The sequence below is a fragment of the Physella acuta genome, unplaced genomic scaffold (genome assembly GCF_028476545.2).
Source record: "Physella acuta isolate Inbredline_101_S28 unplaced genomic scaffold, ASM2847654v3 ptg000293l, whole genome shotgun sequence".
NCBI lineage: Eukaryota > Metazoa > Mollusca > Gastropoda > Physidae > Physella > Physella acuta.
Window position 1 is genome coordinate 15722 of NW_026731812.1, and position 24064 is coordinate 39785.

General features: G+C 33.8%; 1 protein-coding gene across 7 annotated transcripts; it reads right to left on the reverse strand.

Moving 5' to 3' along the window:
* Positions 1–744: 744 nt before the first annotated feature.
* LOC131939786 (aftiphilin-like) lies at positions 745–18923 on the reverse strand. Of its 7 annotated transcripts, none has more exons than XM_059298277.1 (9): positions 18794–18923; positions 11721–13885; positions 10995–11209; positions 9594–9726; positions 8934–9092; positions 8220–8277; positions 6441–6503; positions 4896–4910; positions 745–3535 (listed from the first exon to the last, which is right to left on the reverse strand). In XM_059298277.1, exons 2-9 carry the CDS (start codon positions 13860–13862, stop codon positions 3342–3344), a joined length of 2979 nt encoding a protein of 992 aa, XP_059154260.1. In that variant the 5' UTR covers positions 13863–13885; positions 18794–18923; the 3' UTR covers positions 745–3341. The 7 variants fall into 7 exon arrangements, with proteins under 7 accessions (XP_059154260.1, XP_059154261.1, XP_059154263.1 ...); XM_059298278.1 differs by having other exon boundaries at positions 18869–18918; XM_059298280.1 differs by lacking the exon at positions 6441–6503.
* Between the last annotated feature and the right edge of the window lie 5141 nt (positions 18924–24064).

Below are 24064 nucleotides of genomic sequence, written 5' to 3' on the forward strand. Positions count from 1 at the left end.
GGCCTAAAAAAAATTAAATTAAAAAAAAATTTTAAATGTTATACTGTAATAGTAAAAGCGTATGTTATAGTTATAATCACACTTTTTGTGTAGTTTCTAAAAATAGTATGTACCCATACATATTTTACATACTCATTTATCAATATATGAGGACCTATTAGTAAATGTTTGTAACTCATTATCTCAAAAAGGTTCATGAATTTCATCTCAATACAAAACAATATAAAACAATATTTAAGTACGAAATAAAACCATAACCAAGTTTGAAAAAGAATAGTTTATTTAACAATAAATATCTGATAATCTAGAATAAATTCACCACAAATAACTTACTGACAGATACAGCAGTGAATAAGGGGAAATAAATCTTCCAAGCACAACTTCACACTTTGGAATGTATTACAGTTTAGCTCTTACAAAAAAAACTGAATCCCTACTGTAAAATATTATTTGATGTAAAGCTACAAAGATTAGTTTACTGACTTATAATTATAGGTCATAAGATTGTAAAATCACTTACAAGTTAGGGGTAGCTCTTATGACAGATTTATAACAATTACATTCTGTGATTACTTTTTAAAAAAATTAGCAATAGGAATTTCACAATTCAAAAAAGTCCACTTAAAAAATGTGCATTTCGGAAATGCAATTAAACAAATCATAAATTTTATTTTAAAACAATTTTTTTCTTAATAGGCTTAGAGCTGATAAAGCCACATCAGGCTTATACAAAAAATTTAAAAAACTGGGAACAGAGGGAAAAATAAAGCTTAATGAACTAGAGCATGACCTGATTAACCATGGGAAATGCACAATGACCGCATGAGCAAACACAAGACTTGCCTTGAAATAATGTGGAGATATAGGTTCAATGTAGATAGTTTTAGTACAAGATAGTATGAAACTGGGATACACTTATATAGAAGATAGTATAACACTGAAGTATACATTCTGTGTACGTTACCTCAAGCTTTTTACAGTGAAGGTATTTTAGAATTTCTATAACGAAACAGCATTAGCTAAAGCCATAAATCTTTCACTATTGTGTGCAATAGACTTATTGAAGTTTACATGCATACATTTACTACACAAAAACTTTCTAAAAATGCATTCACAGACTAGGAAACTTTTTCCTTTTGTCCACTTAAATAATGAAGTTTTTAATTTATAATTTACAATTACATGTTTTCCAATTACGAGCTGAAACTTGAATATCCAAACAACTTTCAAAATAAATGAAAGTTAGGAAAAAAAAGGTTCCATTTTAATATAGATCAGTCCTTTTATTTAAAAATATTCAGGCCTCTATATAAAAATTTAAATAAATCAGAAAGAAAAAAAAAAGTCAACTTTTATTCCTACTTTTAAAATCAAAACCACAATTCAACAGGTTACAAATTTAATTTAACCATCTATTTGGTTATCATCTAACTCTTAACTTGAAAGCACTTTAATGAAAATTATTTATTAAATACCTATACAATGACACACTACTGGCAGAATTCCAAAAAAAAATTAGGCAACTTATCAACATCTTTATCTGGCAACATCACAAAACATTCCTCCTGATTGTTAACAGCAAAGAAAATGTGTATAAATCATAACATTTCCTATACCACCAGTAATGCTCCACATGATATAACCACTGTATATATTAATATTGCACAATGTTTAAATACACCAACATAATTGTTATACAACATTTTTTTAAACCCAACAAATTTAAACGAGTGCTGATATGTGATATGCCCTTATCACAATACATTCAGCGTAGATCACAAAAATATTAAATAGTGTTTAATATATGCATATAGCTAAATCTGGACAATTATAAATAGATCAAGTCTAGAACCTAGTTGACAAAACTGGTTGTATATTAAATATTTCTAATCAAGTGTCCACAAGAATATATTCTAAATTGAACTATTTTAAACAATAAATATTAATTTTATATTTTTGAGCCTAGACATAAAAAAAATGTTTTGTAAGTTTTTAAACAATAATTTAGTTTTAATAATCATTTTAAAAATAGGTCATCTTGTACTAAAACTTGTGTTTATTAGATATGTGTGAACACACTGGCACACTGAATTAATTCAATTACGGTTTCTGCTCGTTGCCATTCCACATTCTGCACTGGCTAAAACAATAAATAACTACATCTACAACTCAACAAATTAAAATTATATACATCAATAAGAGAATGTTTGAGCCAATCTTCATACTCTTAATTCCCACAAGTCAATTAAAAAACGGAGACTATTAAATCAAACAAATACATATGAAATACCATGAAATCCCACATTCTACAACACAACTAAGCTTTGAGCTTTTCAACTAACACCATACAGGAAGAACACAACAACTTAAAAATAGAACCTTCACCAAGAATGTTAAGTTAAAAACATGGAATGAAAAATAGAAGAAAGACTATGGAGGAAAAAAAACGAAACAAATCTTAAGCAAGGAAACATTTTTTTTTTCAAATACTAGTTATATTTCTTTACATAAATTAACAGTTTTAATAGACATACTGACTTTAAAGCAGATGAGTTAGGTACACAAACAGCATACATCAACAATGATGCATTCAAATATTAACAAGTACACAATAGAAGAACAAGCTACTGAAACAAATCAACACCATACCAATAACAAATTGCATATAAAGTCTTCAGGCTGCCACAAGAGACATTAGGCTCTCCTGATCACTCTCATTGGTTATTCTAATTTACAATGTAGCTTCCTGATTTTTTATTTCAGGTGGCTCTTAGAATCAATAATTATTTTTTTTATATCTGTTAAAACTAGTGTAAGCATGTCTTTATATTATTCATCTCAATTCACATGAGAATGACATTTTGAACTGTATACTGACCACAAGGATCAAAATTCCATTAACAGACCGCTTCGTTCAATAATCCATCAATAATCCGTCAAGCATCCAGTTTGATGATCCATGATTAGTTGACCACATATATATTTATATAGGTCTATATAGTGTATTAATCCATTAACTATCCACTGAGTTTAATTATATCTATATCATGACCACATAAATATGATTACTGGGCTCAATAACCCATTGGCTGACCACATGTATATATATATATATATATATATATATATATATATAGGTCTATATAGATCAATATTCGATTAATTATCCACTGAATTTCAAAATATATTAGGTGGCCGCAGAATTCAAACGTCCATTAACTGACCAGTAATTCAATCATCCATTAACTGACCAGTAATTCAATCATCCATTAACTGACCAGTGATTCAATCACCTGCCAACTGACCAATCACATCAAACCTTACATCAGTGCGGAGGCTGCTCACTGCTTGACAGGAAACATCAGGACCCTTGACTGCATGAAGCTCAGGTTGGGCATCCTCTCCAAGATGCGTAGGGCCTCAGGGGACAGCACCTCCTGGGTGGCCAGCTTGGCTGTGGGTGTACTCTTCTTCATCATTTCCTCCAGGGGCTGAAGTGAGGACCGCGCTGATTCCTGACTATCTGCTTTAAACACTGAAATTAAAAGCGTAAAATTTGATAATATATTTCAGAATATTTTTTTTCTTCTAATTTTTTCCCCATTATTATTAATAAATTTAACCTGATTATGTAATTTAAAAAAATTAAAGATAATTAAAAAGAGTTTTAAAATAATCTTTAAATATCTCCAAATATATCAAACAGATCAGTTATCCATAACCTATGACCCCTAAGTATCAGAAACTATAACATACTCAGGTATGCAAAAGTTTAAAAATCAATTGTTACATTGAATAATTTATGTTATGTAAAACAAAGTAAAATGAGAAATATCAAATCATCAAGGCAATTAAGAAACAAAAAAGGAGAGAAAAAGTCACGACACAACATGCTATGAAATCACCCATGAATAAAATACTTGACTATTAAAACAAGCAAAAATCATTGATCTGTAATTTTTAAATATTAAACCTTTGATGTGAAATCTATCCAAAATATACATGCATTTATTTTAATTTAAAACAGCTTTTTTTGTATTAATACAAAATAATAACTAATGTTTAATATCCAAGATGGCTGTAGTAGAAACAACTGAGTTCTTGAGATTGGAATATAAAACTTTAGTTATGTTTTTTTTTTAAACATTTGCTGTGTGATAGCATAACCCCAACAGTATTCAACAAATGTTGGTTGTCCAAGTAGTATTATTAAAGTCAAACATTCTTCAAAGATATGCATTAGGTTAATCATAATCTACACAGTAAATTGCAATGACTGAAAGCTCAAGTTTGCTTACAAGGTATCAGAACAAGAGAAAAGTATCCAGATAGAGAAACCATAAGGAAACCAAAAAAAATTATAAACCAACATTTTTGGGGTTAGACAGAGAACCAGTTACCAAAAGCTAATGATGCCCCCCCCCCCCTATTTGTTTGGACAGTTATCAATTGACCAGGACACATGCACATGTTTGCTTTTACAAGAACAAAGTTGGGGACAAAAACTACATACTTACATAAAAATAGATCTTAATTCAAAATGCTTTTTAAAATCTTAAATTGAGAGGGGAGTAAGATGCAAAACAGAAACAAAATATGTGATAAATACCATAACAGAACCATTTCCATTTGACAAATATTTATGGGAATTAATAGACAGTAAAAAAAAAAAAACAAGAAAATAAAAAAGAAAATTATCAAATTCTATTCCAGCCACCACCACAGTCACAAGGGTGTGACAATGTTCAGGGCGACCTGTCAGAAAATTAGCCCCTCCCCCCACCCTTTCAGTGCAACCTGTCAGAAACTGCTCCTCCCCCATACCCCTTTCTTCCATAGGCTGAAAGCAAAATAAAGATATGGAATAATTCTGAAACAAAAGAATTATTTCTTACCCCAGTCCCATTCATCTGTGTATGTTAGCGTAAGAATATAAAACAACATTCTTAGTTAGTACAATCATTCTTTACAAGCAAACCATTGTGAGTGTATAATGTGTGTGTGATTGTATATATATATATCTATATATATATATATATATATATATATATATATATATATATATATATATATATATATATATATATATATATATATCTATATATATATATATATATATATATATATATATATATATATATAAACACACATTTAGAGATATCCAGTCACATAATCTCCTACTTTTAATCCATAAGCATTTCGTTTGGATTTACTAAATTCAATAATTAAAGAAAACCACTACTAAAACTTAACATTTTGAAAAAAAAACAACTTGTCTTAGATAAGGACATAACAATGTAAAATGAGTCACTTAGATTATCTTTATAATACCATTCTACAAACAACTATGTAAGGTTTGATATGTAGTGGTACCAACTAACTGCAGAAGGAACTGTATGACGAAAATAGAACTGTAAAGTATTCACTTTTTGTTTACATTGACTGCTGTGATAATTTGAAATAAATTATTATTTGCTGATTCTGTAAATATCATTCTTAGAACCTTAGGATTACGAGTTTGATATGTTTAGGGATTGTCTTGGAGATTATGCGTCAGGATTGAGCTTTGGGGTGTTACGAGGTTAAGCTAAATACATTCAGTTAACGTACATTATATATGTGGTTATATAGTTTATAAATGGTAAAGGATGGGTATCAATGGTATTGTACACCACACCAAAGCAAATTTATACTAGTGGTTATCACTTATAAAGTTTAAACTAGCTAGTTGATGTGAATTGTGATAAGCTTGCCGATATCAGTTAATTAAAAATACTGATTAATAATACTTTAGCTAAGTAAATGTATACTGTGACAGTTAATTGTCAAAGCAACACATAAAAAATTGAATTAAGAAAATGATTTTTTAAAACATGTAAAAACTTTTCAACTATTTATTTTAAATAGCAATAAAAATTATATTAAAAGATACATTAGTCTGGGTATAACGAGAAACAATCAAAAGCAAAACTAATATCAATTAAAAGCATCAGAACACACCAATGACAGTTCTAAAAGATTAAATACTGTAGACATTGGTAAATAGAATATGAGGCTTTGATTTCTATATTAAAAAAAACCTTTTCAATATTATTTTCTCAGGGATTTTCATAGATGACTTTTCACAATCAATTATTTTTAATCACAAAAACATTGCAATTACAATTAAGCCTGTTCATTTGTTTCTATATTTGTCGTTAAAATTAACGATTTCACTACAGTGAAAGTGCCCCCAATCCTGATTTGCTAACCACACATCTATTTCTTATGTTTACTGTCTCTAACGAGCCCTAACGAGGTAGGCTGAAACACTGAACCATTGATGAACAAATTAGAACCAGGTCAATGAACTTCAACACAGCGGTTACCAAGGTGATGTTTATTGCTATAACTCTCAGACAGGGGCTCATTACAATAGTCATTCAAGACAGGCAACTCACCTGAGGTCTTCTCGCTAGAGTCACTTCCCTGAACGACAAGAAAATCTAAGTCTAGCGTGTTCGCTGGTGACAGAGTGGAGAGAGAAAAACAGGCTAAGTCTAAATGGCACACAACAAGAGTAGAGAGTGTGAGCTGATGGGACGACAATGGAAAAAATTTATGGAGGTGCATACTGAGCAGCCAATCAGAGTTCAGTGGACAAAAAAAATTGCAAAACTCGAAATTAAAAAAAAAAGACACAAAACAAAATGTATTTTAAAAAGAAAACAACTGAAAACTGAAACAAAGTATGAGACCAATAAATTCTACTGAAATAAATGTCTATAGAAAGAAAACCAAAACCTAGTTAAAAAAACAAAATTAAAAGAATTGATCTTTTAAAAACAAAGAGTAACAAAACAAAAATTAATATAATAAACAATTATAAGGAGATCAATTAGACATTAGTATCATGAAATGAGGCTGTTAGTTTTAAAAATGTGAAACAATGAAAACTTTTTTTTTCCACATTTAAAAAAAATGTGTTAAAAAGGTGATTAAAATTGTGAAAAATCATTGGTGGTATATAGCAAAATGAAAAACATGAAATGAGGCTGTTAGTTTTAAAAATGTGAAACAATGAAAACTTATTTTTCACATTTTAAAAAATGTGTTCTAAAGGTGATTAAAATTGTGAAAAATCATTAGTGGTATATAGCAAAATGAGAAACAAAATAAAACAGTTCAGGAAACTACAGTAAAAAGCAAGCGTAGATATATATATATAAGCTAATGAGCAACATCAACATTGAAAGCTCAGTAAGGCTGGGTGTACAAAATGGTAGAAGAGAAGTGTGATGCTGGATATAATGATACTTAAATTATAAAGTGAAACCACCTTCGTTAACATATGTAAGGTAAAAGGTTAGCTTTGGTATGGATGATGAAAACATTTGATAAACAATAAAAAATATAAACATTTTATAGGAAGGAAAAATGTATTCTTATCAAATCTTTAGTGGGTGCTTAAAAAATCTTTTAGTTCATCCTGTTCTGTTTAAACATCAACTAATAATTAATCTGGAGTTTTGAGAGCTGATGTATTTTCAAAATATTTCCATAGAACAAAATAAATTGAAATCTATATACGATAAAAAAGTTAAAATATTCACTCACTAAAATTTGATCCCCGTTAATTAAAAAAAGTAAAAATAAACAAGTTGATTAATGAAATGACAAGGGACCACAACCCTGTTTGTATAATTAATGATTATACAATATATATGTATACATTTGTGTACACAGATATATATCAAGAATATATATATACATAAATATATATATATATAAATATATATATATATATATATACGTATATATATACAGATATATATACAGATATATATACAGATATATATACATATATATATATATATATATACATATATATATACACACACACACACATATATATATATATATATATATATATATATATATATATATATATATATATATATATATATATATATATATATATTAAGCACATAGCAGTAGGTTGTGATGGCTGTTAATTTACATAAATAAGCAATTTAGAAATTCCGATTATTAAAATTTGCCAATACTTTAAAAGTTTGCTGTAAAGGACAAATGTGACTAGCACTAGCAGTGTGTAATGTACACATATGTATATCCAGATGTAAACACACATCTATGTGATGTGTACACATGTATGTATACCAACACCTGATACCTAAGTTTTAAAGGAAGTACAAAGATCACCAGAGATGAGGTGTTACCTGTGAGAGGATTCGTCAAGCCGCTGCTACTCCAGTCAAAGTCTACAGGTGGGATATCCTAAGCAGAAAATATTTTACATTAAATTTTTGAAAGTAAAATTGAACTCTAAAACTGAGTTATGTAAGTATAAACAACAATGGCGCTATATTGGATCTTAGGTGTTTGGGTACAGGTTTGTCTACATATCATAAAACAAGGACATAGCACACCCACAAAAATCTGTCTTGGGCTACTTTCTCCAACTGCCCTTTTCTATTCATTGTCCAGTCTTATTATTTTTTTCCTCATTTATTTCAGGTAAGATCCGATTTGCTATTCAAACTACTAGAAGTTAACTATTCCTTCTTCTTTGTTCTTAATTCTAGTGTTGGAAGAGATTGCATAAGTATTACATGTCAACTTGTTAAGCACTATATAGGCCATCGACTCAGATTTCAGCCTGCTTTTATTTTTGGATTTTGCTTCCGTAGCCTTTGTCCAACCAAAAACAAACTACAAGGCAGAAGTTGTTTGATTTCGGAGTTGTTTCTCCTAGATGAGTTGTTGTCCCTGGATATTGAGCCTTATCTGCCTGGGGATTGGAACTTGGGACTTTTTGGTTCAGCAACCCTGAATTTAACCAACCCAACCATGCCAACCTCCACTACGACAACTTCTCGGCACATAATAAATTGATAAGAGAAATGAAAAAAAAACTTTTTTTAAAAACTTACTTGAACAGATGTAACAGTCTGAAGCTGTTCCTGCCTTGGCTGTTCTATGATCTGATTAGCCTGGTGTTTGAGAGGTTTGGTACCGTTGCCTCGAATAGGCTCCAGCAAGTTCATTCCTGAAGAGTAGAACGGTACAGCCTGCTTCTTCTGAGTGAACAGCTGAAATATACAAGTCAATATCAGAGTTATCTCCCGCCTCTGTTAGAGATCACATGCTTTGTATGAACCTCTCACTAACAAACACATCCATGGTACATTTATGCACACAGCTTGATACAAAGTTAAGTTCCTTTTTTGAACAGTCCATGAGGCAAGTGAAGTAGAGTTCACCTACTGATCAGCATTATGCCCATATGGCTTTACTTTCCCTTACGTGAGTTAGCTACCCATCAAATATTTGGATCCCAAGCTCAAGTCAGTATGCTGTCACTAAGTCCACCCAACTTTGATGGGCATCTGTCAAGAGAGTAAAGGTGGCTGTATGCAGAGGCCACTCAAACAGATGAACTCTACTTCATCTGCCCCATATATCTTGAGCCCAAACAGGAAAAGATGATGATACAGATATACATCATGACATAGCTTTATTATAGAATTTTCCATAATTAAAGCTGACCACATTTTAAATAACTAACAGTAAATATATACTGGGAGACTTACAACGTTCTGTGTGTCTATTTTGAGGGTCCCGTACACCTCTTTACAGCAATGGGAGGAGGGCCAGTTGTAAATGAGGGCGTGGCATGAGTCCAAGTCTTTAAGCTGTGTCCACAGACGCACCTTTGGGTCCTTTCTACAAATGTTTACAGAATAAAAAAAAAATAAAGTCTATTTTTTTAAATTATTCAGAACTTTTGTGTGTGCGTTAGATTATGTTGATTTAAGCTGTGTCCACAGGCGCACCTTTGGGTCCTTTCTACACATTTTACAAAATAACAAGAAAAAAATTGAAGTCTAATTTATTAAAATTATTTTGAACTTTTGTGTATGCGTTAGAGATTAATGTTGATTTAGATTTTTATATTCTTAATTTTTAAGCTCTGAATTTTTTTCTCTTATATTTTTAAACTACAAAATTGATACACACGTCAATAAATGTTTTTTTTTTCTTTTTTTTTTTTTTCAATTTTAGAACATTGTCTTCAAAACTAGAATTTTGGAAGCTGGATGTGTTTTCCAACCCATAACATCTACGGTTTTTCACAAGGGTTTATGAGTTATACAGGGATTTAAACAACTAACCAGAAGCAATAAGAAATAAAATTTCCAAGATGTTAACAATTATAACCTAATTAAAAACCAAATAACTAGCTTTACTTGGCAGCATTTTAAAACTCAAACCAGACCAAACAAGGAAACTAACTTGGCAGCATTTAAAATATTAAACCAGACAAAACAAGGAAACTAACTTGATAGCATTTAAAAAAATTAAACCAGACAAAACAAGGAAACTAACTTGATAGCATTTAAAATATTAAATCAGACAAAACAAGGAAACTAACTTGATAGCATTTAAAAAAATTAAACCAGACAAAACAAGGAAACTAACTTGATAGCATTTAAAATATTAAATCAGACAAAACAAGGAAACTAACTTGATAGCATTTAAAAAAATTAAACCAGACAAAACAAGGAAACTAACTTGATAGCATTTAAAATATTAAACCAGACAAAACAAGGAAACTAACTTGATAGCATTTAAAAAAATTAAACCAGACAAAACAAGGAAACTAACTTGATAGCATTTAAAAAAATTAAACCAGACAAAACAAGGAAACTAACTTGATAGCATTTAAAATATTAAATCAGACAAAACAAGGAAACTAACTTGATAGCATTTAAAAAAATTAAACCAGACAAAACAAGGAAACTAACTTGATAGCATTTAAAATATTAAACCAGACAAAACAAGGAAACTAACTTGATAGCATTTAAAAAAATTAAACCAGACAAAACAAGGAAACTAACTTGATAGCATTTAAAAAAATTAAACCAGACAAAACAAGGAAACTAACTTGATAGCATTTAAAATATTAAACCAGACAAAACAAGGGAACTAACTTGGCAGGATGCTGTACAACAGTCCAAGTTTGCTGCTTGGCTTCCAGTGGATTTGTGAGACCGAGTTCTACAACTGTGTCTAGAGGTGTCAGATCCTGATCCCCAGCATGCTCTTGTGGAGGAAGATCATTATCAAGATCCTCTGACTGTTGAACCACTGGCGTTACTTGTGGGAAACAGTTTAACACAGCCCTCTCTAGTTTTTGAGCTTTACTCTGTACAAAATTTAAAAATGAGGTGGTCATGTTTCATAATAGTACTGAATGTTGAACAAGTAGATTAAAAAAATATTATGATGAGCTTTAGGTAGAAATACCAAATAAAGAATAAAAAACAATCATCAATAAAAAAACATCCAAAAATATAAAGCAATAATGGTTGTTATCAGAATTCATTATTAAAGTAAGTGAAACCAAAATTTGATCTGAACGAAACAAAACTGATGATTTGTTTTTATAAATGGAAACTTTAGAACTGTGTGAAATGATTTTTGAGGAAGGCATAATCTTACTTATAAATGTAATCTTTGAAATCACCATTCGTTTTAAATTAAAATAAATCAAAATAAAGAAATAAAATATTATAAAACTGCCATTAAAATATTATGACCAAAATAAACCATAATTACTCCAAGTGCAAACAAAACAATAGAGAATAATTAATGAGAAAATTATTATTGAAGATCCCATTCTACAGAAAAAAACAGAAATAAACAGACATTCTTACCTGCCCTGAATCACCTGCAATTTTCTGATTGGACGCTGGAAGACTTTTATCAGCAGGCACTGGTGGTTCTTTCCTTGTCTCCGCAACCTCGGCTGAGCCAAAATCAGCCCACCCAGCCTCCCCTACATCTGGCTGACCTGTGTTACCAAAATCCCCAAAAGAATCATCACTCTCATGGTTCTCAGGCGCCCCATTGGGTACCGCTGGGCTGACGGAACCAAAATCTCCGAAATCTTCATCAGAATTTCCGGCTTCATCAAACGCTGCAAAGTCATCCTCGCCTTCAGAGTTATCGTTAAACCGTGCAGGCTGACCGGTACCAAAATCAATATCATTGCTGGCGGTGTCCTCCGCATCGCACTCGCTGACCCGAAACGTGATTGGAGCGACCTCATCAGATGAATCATCCTTGCTATTCACCACAGTATTAAACTCACCAAACTCCAAGTCGTCTTCGAACTCCGCATCACAAATAACACCAGTGTGGGATTCGGATTCCACAGTAGGGACACTCCCGTGACCATCATTGGAGATTTCAGCAACAGGTGTTTCTGATATAGTAGAATAACCCAAGGTCGATGAACTTTCATCACCTGCTGACACCTCCAAATTGATGTCGGAACCTTGCTCAGGTAAACTGTTTACCACAGCTTCTGGGTAACTGGCTTGAAATTCCTGAATCTCAGAACTGCCATTGTTTTTACTACCATCTAAAATCCCACTATCCACATCTGGCTTTTTACTGTGTTCTACAGCCTCTATAGAACCACTGGACTCACTGCACAATTTTACATCAGAAAGTTTCCCAGAATCACCATTGTCATTAACACAATCTTTAACATGATTTTGACAAGTCAAACCATCAACTACTTGACTAGATAAGTTAGGGGACACTACTAAACTTTCTTCTGGTGTAACACAAGGCACAGGCTGGGTTGCTACATGCTCTTCTGTTGCTGCAGGGTCCACAATGGAATGAACTGATGGTGGCAAGGAAGGTGAATCTGCAGGGTGTTCCACTGTTGGCAGGGAAGGTGAATCTGCAGGGTGTTCCACTGTTGGCAGGGAAGGTGAATCTGCAGGGTGTTCCACTGTTGGTGGCAAAGAATGCGAATATTCAGGGTGTTCCAATGATGATGGCAAAGAATTTGAATGTTCCTCTGTTGGCAGGGAATGTGAATCTCTTACTTCAGGGTGTTCTTGTGTTTCAAGAAAGTCATGATTAGCTGGAACATCCACTGTGGTTTCAACCAGACCAGCTGCACTGAAATTACTCCAATCATCCTCATCAGCATCTACCATATTGTCATTAAACGGTGCATCACATTCAGGTTTACTTGCTTCATCATGCAAAGATGGACCAGCTTCATGCTTCAATGCGTTTGGTATAGAATGTACATCATGTTTGAGTGCATCAGGTATAGACAGCTCACCTTCGTGTTTTACTTCATAAACTGTTCTATCATTAGCAACTGGTGAGTCATCGGGAAAAGAAGTTTCAAAGTCCGAAGCCTCTAGTTTCCGACACATATCCGAGGGATAAAAATTTGTGGAAGGTGATAAATCCGTGCTAAAAACACCCGAGTCGACGGTGGATGAATTACTATACACTGATTCATTGTTTTTCAACACAGTACAAGATGTAGACCCAGCCTCGGCTGTTTCGTCTAGGCTGAGGTTCCTCTGTTGTGGTAGCTGCTGCTGTGCCTCATTGTGTTCGCTGTTGTGCTGCTGGCTGAGGATGTCGGTGTGGCGTGTGGTCGTCTCGTGGTTACAATCATTACCAAGGTTGTCGTCAAACTGTGCGAATTCTTCAAAATCATCCTCCGCTTCTGGTGCATCAAAGTTGTTGTTACCCAAATCTTGAACTGTATTTGGACAACGATCACCAGAAGATAGAGGATTATTGTTCTCGACATTGGAATCAGCTATGTGAAACTGGTTTTGTTTATCTTTACTGTTCCCAGGCTGGAAGTCTTCAGGCAGGCTAAGATCCGAGCTGGAAAAATTGACATCAAAGCTGGACACAGCTTGCGGAGCTAAGTTGGGCGCCATGGCGAAGTTGCCAAAATCATCGTCGTCTTCATCGTCCCAGCCCATGGGCGGTGGGGATGATGAGACGATTGGAATTACATTGGACATTCTGGTCTGATGGAATCACAACTCTGGAAAAAAATAATTAAAAATTAATTAATACAATAATAAGAATAGTGTTCAAGTTGTTGTGTTAAATTTATCTCACTTTTTTACAGATGATAATAAATAAATAATTAATAGGTAAAAAAACATTTTAATCTTAAGTTCATAGCCCTGAAGCTCTGAGTTTGAACCCGGGGTTAGCACGAACAGAAAACAGTATCTTTTGACATTTTATTTTCTTTTTTTTATAAAATTTCCTTCCAAACATTGTTACTCACACCACAGTCGGCGGGATCACTGTATAGCATACATCATACAATGAACACAATTTATAATATTTGAAATTGTTTGTGTCTTCACTTCACTTCCCCTGCACCCCCCCCCCCCCCCCCAAGCAAATTGAAAAACAGACCCACTTCTGGTCATTTTTTAGGCTTATAGACTTAGATCTACTACCACGCAAGCTAGATAGTGGTAAAAACAATACTAAAGAACAGTTTCATCTAGCTAGAACTAGGACTATCATCTGATCTATTACTAATACTGTACTGTATTTTTACATGTACTAGATCTAGATTCTATTCTTTTTTTTTTTTAAATTTCAACACCTAACTCAGGTGTTGAAATAAAACATTGAATTGCTAAGACGAAAAACAGTTGGGCAGTCCTGATATCTATTTATAAATCGTGCCCAAGCTAGAGAAAAGATTTAGAATACAGCGGAGCGATCCCGCAAATGCAGCCTTACTTTATAGATTTTCTCACTAAATCTAAAATTTACTCAATTTTCAATTTAAACATGATCACTGAATGATAGAGATACATATTTAAATCCATTAGGCACTAATTTTGAAGTTTTTAGTTTGTTTCAAACTAAATTTACTTAAATTAATATTTATTGTCACTCACTGCCATGCACGACACACGTCTCCATAACACCCATGATATCACTCTTACGTTTGAGGCCACAGCAAACCACGAATCAATTCGACTTTTTAATTGGCTATGCAGCAGAGTTCCTCACTGGTGATGAGCCAAATAGCGGTCACGTGGTTTTTAAAAAATACAAATAAATTGGTTGTGATATGAACACCAGTCTTATAAAAAAAATGGCTCACAATATTTTATTTCTTTTTTCATAAACTGATAAAACTAATAATGCTTTACGTTCTCGCTCATTTTTGTACCTACACCATTGATATTTTAAAAATTCTATTAAATTTAATGAAACCAACTTTTGAATTTAGCCTCCATTCTCAAAACCAAATCTTAAAATGCTTTTCTGGCATATATAGCCCTACCACCTATGGTTTATTATAAACCATAGGTGGCAGGGCTATAAATTATAACAAGAAAACCCTGTCATTTTGCTTGTTGTAAACATTTTAAACAGTAATTCTAATAAAGTCACTGGAACTAAGACGAAAAATAGTCAGAAGTCATGCATTCTCTGTGTACGCCATATTGTTGTTAGCAACCGGCCACACTTAGCGAGTAATACTATTACTTTAAGCTTAACTGTAATAATTTATGGATAGATGGATGGGGATTCTAAGCCTAAATTTATAAATTGAGTAACAAAATAAAATAGTGTAATAAAATATTAATACTATTATGGTAAAACTCCATATTAGCGTATTTTATTCCCTGCCTCACGTTCACTTCCAGTTGAGCGTATTTTATTATAAATACAACCAAAACACACAAAAACGTAAGGAAATCACTCGGCCTATTTCTTTATGAATTTTTAGTCTTTTAAATTAATTTTGTCAAAACTAGCGAAAAATCCAAAATTTGGAATATTGAAAGTGTAGGCCTACTATTTATTTAGATCTAGATTTAACTTCTTTTATCTTTTAAAATGTGTTCGTGTCAGTTTTTTCATGGCAATGGGTGAAGTAGAAAAGAAAAATTGAAAGGCATGATACTATAAATCAACTCACAATGACCCTAAGTTATGACGTACGCTGATAATTAAGGAAGTGGCCATTCTGACCCGGGTCCTAATAGCCCTATTAGGACCCGGGTCAATATAGCCCTGGCCGCTATTCGGACCCGGTATTAGTTCGTTATACACTCGTACAACCTGTATTAAAATTATACCTTTTATGTTTATTTGATTTTTCTTGTGGATATGCGCGTATTTTGTTGTGTTTTATTGTAATTAGTTATGCGGATTTGCTAGCGGCAATATGTAACTAAATTTAACTGTATATACAAAATCAGTAAGAATTAATCATTTCGTAAGACGTCGTGGTCGAGTGGAGAACGCAGTACCTCCCGATCTTGATCAGTTACGGGATCGGAACCTTAGCCTATCTTAAGCTCTCCTTTTTGCAAGAAGTAAAGTGTATAAAACTAAGTTTAACATTCCATTGAGTTGTTTGCATAGGTGTAATTCTTTTGTATTGTTTTTTTTAATAGATTATCTTTTTTCTAGATTTAGGCCTAGGTTTAGTTTAGGCTAACTGTAAAATAATAATTTAGGGATAGGGGCCTAGATGGATGGGGATTCTAAGCCTAAAAACTAGGTTGTCTTATTACAATTTTTTAATTAAAATTTTCTGTCACTTATCATATATCATTACAAACCATATCACTTACTGGTTAATTTGAGACCAAATTTAATGGTCTAGCTTAATTAGGGGCCGAGAAAACAAACAAAAACAAAATGACCTATTAACATCTTAAAATGCGAAACTCTTTTTCGCCATCAAAAGATATCAAAAAGTTACGTTGGTTTGTGTTTTCCATTCGTAGCATGATGTCATAGCAATTACGACAACATTGGGTATTTTAGTTACCAAAAAAAACCAAAACATTTTGTTAGAAATAAAACTTTATATTCATTATGTTTATTAAGGAAATATCAGACATATTTATTATAAATTCTATGTACAATGTACAATTTTAAGACATTAGGCATTCCATGATAAATTGAACAATCAATACCCATGAAGATGACAATAAAATTAATATCCAAAACTAAAAATAGATCTGACAGAAATCTAGATCTAGTCCTTCTAACTGTAACGACAATACAGTATTATTAGGTAAGATGATAAATGAACTTTTTTTTAACTTTCAAATTAAATACTCTATAATTAGTATTATCTTCTGTAGTAGCATTAGGTTAGGCGAAGTTTTCTTTTTTTTTTTTTTTTTTTTTTTTTTTTTTACCAGCTATGCGTAGTAAATCTACAGTCCTGTAAGCTTGCGTGAACTTAAAATGACCCTAAGTTGATTTACAATTTGCTTGGTTTATGAGGGGAGGGGTGGGATTGCCCACCGACGATCTCTAACAGCAATAGTTAATGCTGTGACGTATGTATGGTAGGCCTGCTGAACTCACGGTGAACCCTCGACCGTGTCAACATTTTTCTCCCGCAGACAAGAAAATGTAAGCAGTCGATCTCGCGAGCGATGCGAGCGACGATGTTTGGAAAATTTTGAATAATTATTTTTTAAAATATTATTTCGTTCAAAAATTTTTTTTTTGAAAAACAAAGAAAAGAAAACCGCTCGTGGCATTTCCCATGTGAAACAATAAAATAACGCACAACTGATTTACGTCGGATTCGAACTCGGAGATTCTAGGTCACCTACCGCACCGTTCTGTTTACTCTGCCACACACCACGATGTATTGGAAAATAAAATATTAGACATTTTGTATCAAAAGATTTCTAAAACTAAAAGGAAATAATTACTACTTCATTTATTGATATCATTCTACGTAGTAACTGAGTAACTGCGTAAATTTTACACACAATTCCTATATTTTTAACTAACACAACAGCATTAACGAGGTTGACCAAGTCTAAAAATAAAAAAAATTGCCAGTAGGCCTAATTACATCTAGCACAAAAAGGCTCGGAATGAGCATTGTTTAAAATACAATACTAAGGCCTAATTAAAAACTACATATAATTTCATATAAATTATACAGTCGGGTAGGCCACGAAGTATTAATATTAACAAGGTTAATGACCGGTCACGAATTATGTTCAATGAAACTAACAGTGCAGTCGGCCTACTTGGCTTGCAGTGAAGAAAAAAAATCAATATACTTATAAAATTACTAATACTTTAATACAATAATAATGCCCACAATTTCTGCACATGCTAAAACTGAATTATAATTAAAATACTAGACTTAACAGTGCATTCCGCAAAAAACAAAAATTAGTTGTTTCTATCTGACAACTAGCGTAACAATGGCGTAACGTTGCTAAAAATAGCAGCGGCATGGTATTTCTATGGGGAATTGGATTTTGGCAGAAGGGAAGCAGCATCATTGTAATTAATCATGGTAAATATCTCAAATATATATTTATCTAGGAGCTGTCGAGCGCTGATGCCCGGAGGTCGGTCGTTTTTCGTTGCAGTTCAGTTCCTAATGAGAGTGCTCCATAAGAAATGCTTGTATTAATTATTACTACATATCTCGCAAATGTTTCTGGCATTTAAGCCATAGTATCCATTTCCTTAGCATTTCGCATTAAAATAGTGATGAGATATTGCTAGATTAGCAGTTTTTTCATTTTTTGTATATACGACCCCCCAAAAACACTTAAAATGCGAAAACTAAAAGAGCATGACGTTTCAGGGTCAGGTTCTGACTTCCGGTTTTGGTAAGGAGATCGACTACTAAAAACTTATACATTAACTTCATTAAGTAACAAATTTAAATAATCTCAGTGTATTTTTAACCTAAGTGTGCAGAACATCAGGTTAGTAAAGTATTGTTGAATAATAATTGTTGTTAGTGTAAAATTACTTTTTTTTAAGAATTCAAAAATTAAAATTTGATCTGCAGAATCTGAACTTGGAGACGTCTTTTTAGTTTTTTTTTACTCGTTTAGTCTGTTGAGTTTAATTTACACACCTAATGATACAATAATTTGTGTGAATTGTAAAGCTTCTTAACTCTTACATGGTACATTAATGAATGCAGGTAGTGCGAGCACATTCCATATCATTCAGCTTTAGTTCCATTCTGTGAATTCACCTGATTATTCATGTTTTGATGTCAGTGGTGACCATTTCCTGTTCCAAGCGTCAACGCCCTCGCGAATCAAGTGAAGTAACTCCAATTACTTAGCATTTAAACGATCTTCTTTATGTGCGTAAAAAAAAAACATCCAGTAGGCCAGAATAATATCACGCTGAATATTTAATAGAATTTTTAAAAAAATGCCTATGCTCAAGAACTAGATCTAGCATCTATTACATTTAGTTATTGATTTATAGGTATAAACAACTTATTTTATAAAATTACGATACCAGCGTAATTACTTAGATATCCGCCTTAGGGGGAACATCCATAAATGACGTCACGCTTTTTTTTGGATGATTTTTACCTCCCCCCCTCCCCTCCGTCACACATCGTCACAAAAAGCCAGACCCCCCCTAAAATGACGTCACACCTCAGCCTAACCCCCCCCCCCCTCAAAATCGCTATTGAATTTTTCTTAAAACATCGATATTTTTCCGAAATCTTGTCAGAACTCTGACAACATAGAGTATTTTGATCAATTCCTATTACAATTTATTAAAACCATTTTCTAAAACGGAAAATAACGGCTAAATTTCGTTTTCTAACATTGCTTTTTTTAATGCAAAAGTGTGACGTCACACCATCTGACCCCCCCCCCTCTCCCTCCCCCTCATCACACACCGTCGCAAAATTACGGACCCTCCCCCCTACGAGTGTGACGTTATTTATGGGTCATTTATTTATTCCTTTCGTATATCGTAATAAACAATCAAATAAAACTAAAAAGAAATAGATCTACATATAATCTACAATCGCACAACTGGGCATTTGGCTAGATCGTAGGCATATGTAATAGCAGAGGTGTAGCGTCGCCCGGGGCATAAATTTCAGATTTAGCGTCCCCCCCCCCCCCCACCCAATCAATCCTCTCTCTCTCTCACAAACACACACACACAGACATACATATATATACATATATATATATATATATATATATATATATATATATATATATATATATATATATATATATAAAATTATATATATATATATATATATATATATATATATATAAATATGTATATATATAAATATATATATATATATATATATATATATATATATATATATATATATATATATATATATATATATATATATATATATATATATATATATATATATATATATATATATATATATATATATATCAGTGGCGTAGCGAGGTCGGGTGTCACCCGGTGCGGCACTTAATGGTGTCACCCCCAGAGGCGTTGCGACCCTTCCCGGGGACAAACTTTCATGTTTTCGATTTGCACCCCCCTCAAACTTTCGATTTGCACCCCCCCCCCTCAAACTTCCGATTTGCACCCTTCCCTCAAGTTTTTGATTTGCACCCCCCCCCCCCCCCCTCAAACTTTCGATTTGCACCACCCCCCTCAAGTTTTTATCTATATATTTTGCTATTTTTTGCCTTGGTGTCACCCCCCTAAATGGTGTCACCCGGTGCGGTCCGCACCCCCCGCCCCCCCCCCCCTCGCTACGCCCCTGATATATATATATATATATATATATATATATATATATATATATATATATATATATATATATATATATATATATATAGGCCTCGGCGCCTAAATAATTTTTTTTTTTTTAAATAGCTATTAAACTTAAAGAAACTATTGAAGGGAAAACACTGTACAGAGTTTCGTATATTCTCTATTACTTCCCTTATCAACTATTTTCATATTATGAGTCCATATTATAAATTCGAACCGTAGCGTGAAGTACCAGGTTTTCTTCCAGAGTTTCTTCCAGGCATCTCTTCGATGCCCCTCCGAAGAAAGTCTACCCCCCTCCACCGAACGAAATGGAATTTATATAGAAAATATATACTTTTAACAGTGTCCGACCATCCCTTCTCCGGAAATTTTAGTCCGCCCCCAGCCCCCCCCCCCCCCGGAGAAAAAAGTCTAAAAGAAACACTGTTTCCTTCTTTAATGGTGGTGTGATTTTAGGAGTATTTATCTGGCTGTTGGTTATGTTTTTGTCAGAGGCGTCGCCAGGTGGGGGCGGTGGGTGCGGACGGCACCGGGTGACACCATTTAGTGGGGGTGACACCAAGACAGAAAAATTTCAAGATTTACAGAAAAAAAGTTTTTTTTTTTTTTTTGCCAGTTCAATGGATGGTTAACAAGAGTTTAAAAAATTTTAAGAGTACTTAATGACGATCCCAACAAGGAGGGGGGGGGGGGGAAGTGACACTGCGGCATAAAGATGCAAACTATAGAGAAAACAGTGCTATATCCAGCTGTATTAATAACCGACTATAGATAAACATCATAGGGGTGGTGACACAATGAGATGCCGCATCGGGTGACACCCGCCCTAGCGACGCCACTGGTTTGTGTGTACGTGTCTATGTGTATATGTGTCAGTGTGTGTTTGTTTGCTATTATGTGCTATAAAACCTCAGCGGGAACCTCCTATTAAAACGATAGCCTATAATTTAAAAAAGAAAAAGCACATTCACTTAAACTTGCGCATTCATAATATCTCCCTTATGCATTCAATACAGTTGGAATTACAAAACTCCAGCAGTAAATGTTTTCATATAAGCTGTAATCGGATATTTTTTGTATCTTATTTCCAATATCCCAAAGGCTTGTTTATTTCCCTTACTTCCATTTCCACGACAGTTGTTCAATAATTAATTAGAAGCTAAAGATATATAGATAAACTATTTCCCCCTTTAAACATGTGTAAACAAACAGCTGAAAGATTCCTGTCACGCTTGGCTAGACTTGACTAGGGCACTATTTTTTTATGCTGAGAGTTATGGGATTTGTCTACATGCGCGCGCACTTTTTAATCTGCATACTAAATATGCTTTTTTTTTTAAGTTGTGCCAAATCCCGTGGGAGTCGGGACAATATCGTAGTTTGTTTCGTGTAATATGATTGGATGGTTAGAGTTTTGTTTTGGAAATGGCCGTGATACAATCTACAAATAACCTGATGTTAGATTATGGTTGGTTGGGTCGGGGTTACAACAAGGGAGATAAAAATATAAAAATAAAATCAGGGGGGATAATTTTGGTTCAGTAGTTATGAGCTAGATGAAGGCCATGTATTACGTAATATTTCAGCTATTCAAAATCTTGTCGTGATTCTGCACTTACTTTTACAGTGATTATAGCGAGGGGGGGACGACATATGTCCCCGGGCGCCGACCTTAGTGGGCGCAAAATGTGTTGGAGAAATAAATTGAAAGGTTGAGGGGGGGGGGGGGTGCAAATCGAAATCTTGAGGGGGGTGGGGGGTGCAAATCGAAAAGTTTGTCCCCGGGCGCCGGGAAGGGTGGCTACGCCTCTGTAAAAGTGTTCAACGTATGCAAAACGTTTAAGGTAAATTTGTGCAATAATATGGTATACCAGTGTCCTGGGGTAGACAGGCAGTATCCAAGAGGCCCATGGAAATTTAAAAGTGTTCCCCCCACACCAGAATAAAACTTTCATTGTGCATTTTCCTCAATCAATGTCTGATGATCATCTTTAGCTTAATGGAAATTCAAGTAATATCTTTAAAAAAAATCAAAGTACTAGTTCAATCAAGTCTTATTGCAGCACCGTTCCTAGTGGGCCCACCGGGATTTGTTACCTGGGGGCCCACCGGGATTTGTTACCTGGGGGCCCACCAGGATTTGTTACCTGGGTGCACACAGGGATTTGTAACCTGGGGCCCCGCGGGGATCCTGTGGGGGGGGGGGCCTACAGGGATTCGTAACCTGGGTGCACACATGGATCTGTTACCTGGGGGCCCGCCGGGATTTGTTACCTGGGGCCCAAATGGATATATTACCTGCGAGCCCACCTCGATTTGTTACCGGAGGGCCCACCGGTAAGCGGAGGGCCAGTCCACCCCTGCCAGTGTCCAATTAAGCCACAATAATGGCGTCTTCTAACCATTTGCTCGTGTACGTTAACGTGTCAAGGGTAGTTAAAGTTAATTGTAAAGAGGCAATATATGGTAAAAATATAAAAATTAATATAAAACCTATGTATATCCCAGTTAAACTAAACGGAATCTGAGGTTTCAAATCGTGTACTAAATATACATCACTGTAAGACAAACGCTGTCCTAACCAAATCTGTGAAGCATCTCTCCGGCCGGAGGAAAAAGAAAAAAAATTATATTTAAAAAAAAAACATACTTAAAACCAGTGCCCACCCGCCCACCCGAGAGTTAAGTGCCACTTTTTTACGGATAAAAATATCTTGAAAGAAACTCTGCTTAACCCAAATCCTAAATAAAGTCCTACCTTACCATAACACCAAACCTGACATAACAATACTTTTAAAACATCTAAGACCGATGTTGGACGAGCGTAACACCAATTCTCCATTTACAGTAACATTATACAAGTTAACTCTGCAGGACTGAAAATCAGGAATCCCTACGGAAAACCAATTCCATCAGTTAAACTAAAAAGGAATGAAAGAGTAGACCCCCCAATAGAAAAAACTTCAGCGCATTTAGTAGATATGATGATGCAGATACACATAAAAACCATAGAAAAATGTTGCCCAGTCGAAATAACTCTGTGGCTAGACTGATGTTGTCTCCCATATTTATTTGTATTGGAGTTATCCCAGTGTGTTGTATGCACTGATGTAAAGTAAGCGAGGGCTTAAGCCTTTCTGTCTCAAATCTACAAAAGTGCTCGCTGTCTAAATATTCTTGTTTCATTTTCTCGTTTCTTTACAATTCATATTTTAAAAATATATTTCCAACTTCCTCCTCTACTTTTTTTTTAAATCCAATGTTTATAAGTGTGCGTATGTGTCAGGGGCGGAACTACCATGCCGCCAGACCCCGCAATGGGGGGGGGGGGGGCAGGACGTTTGGGGGCCCAATTCTGACCAAAAAAGCAATGAATTTTCTTTCCATAAATAATTTATTCGTGGTTTTGTACAAAAAAAAAACACTAAAAAAAGTCTACTATAGTTAACTATAGCAGTAATTGTTCTACATGAACTAACACACATTGTTGCGTAAAAAAATATTTAAAAAAAGAGATGTAGTTTGAAAGATTGGCAAACGTTCACACTACTTCCATGACTTACTGCCCTTCTTTAAAATAGGGATGCACATAAAGCTCATTTTATTATTTGTGTACTATGTAAATTAAAAAGCAATTGATTCT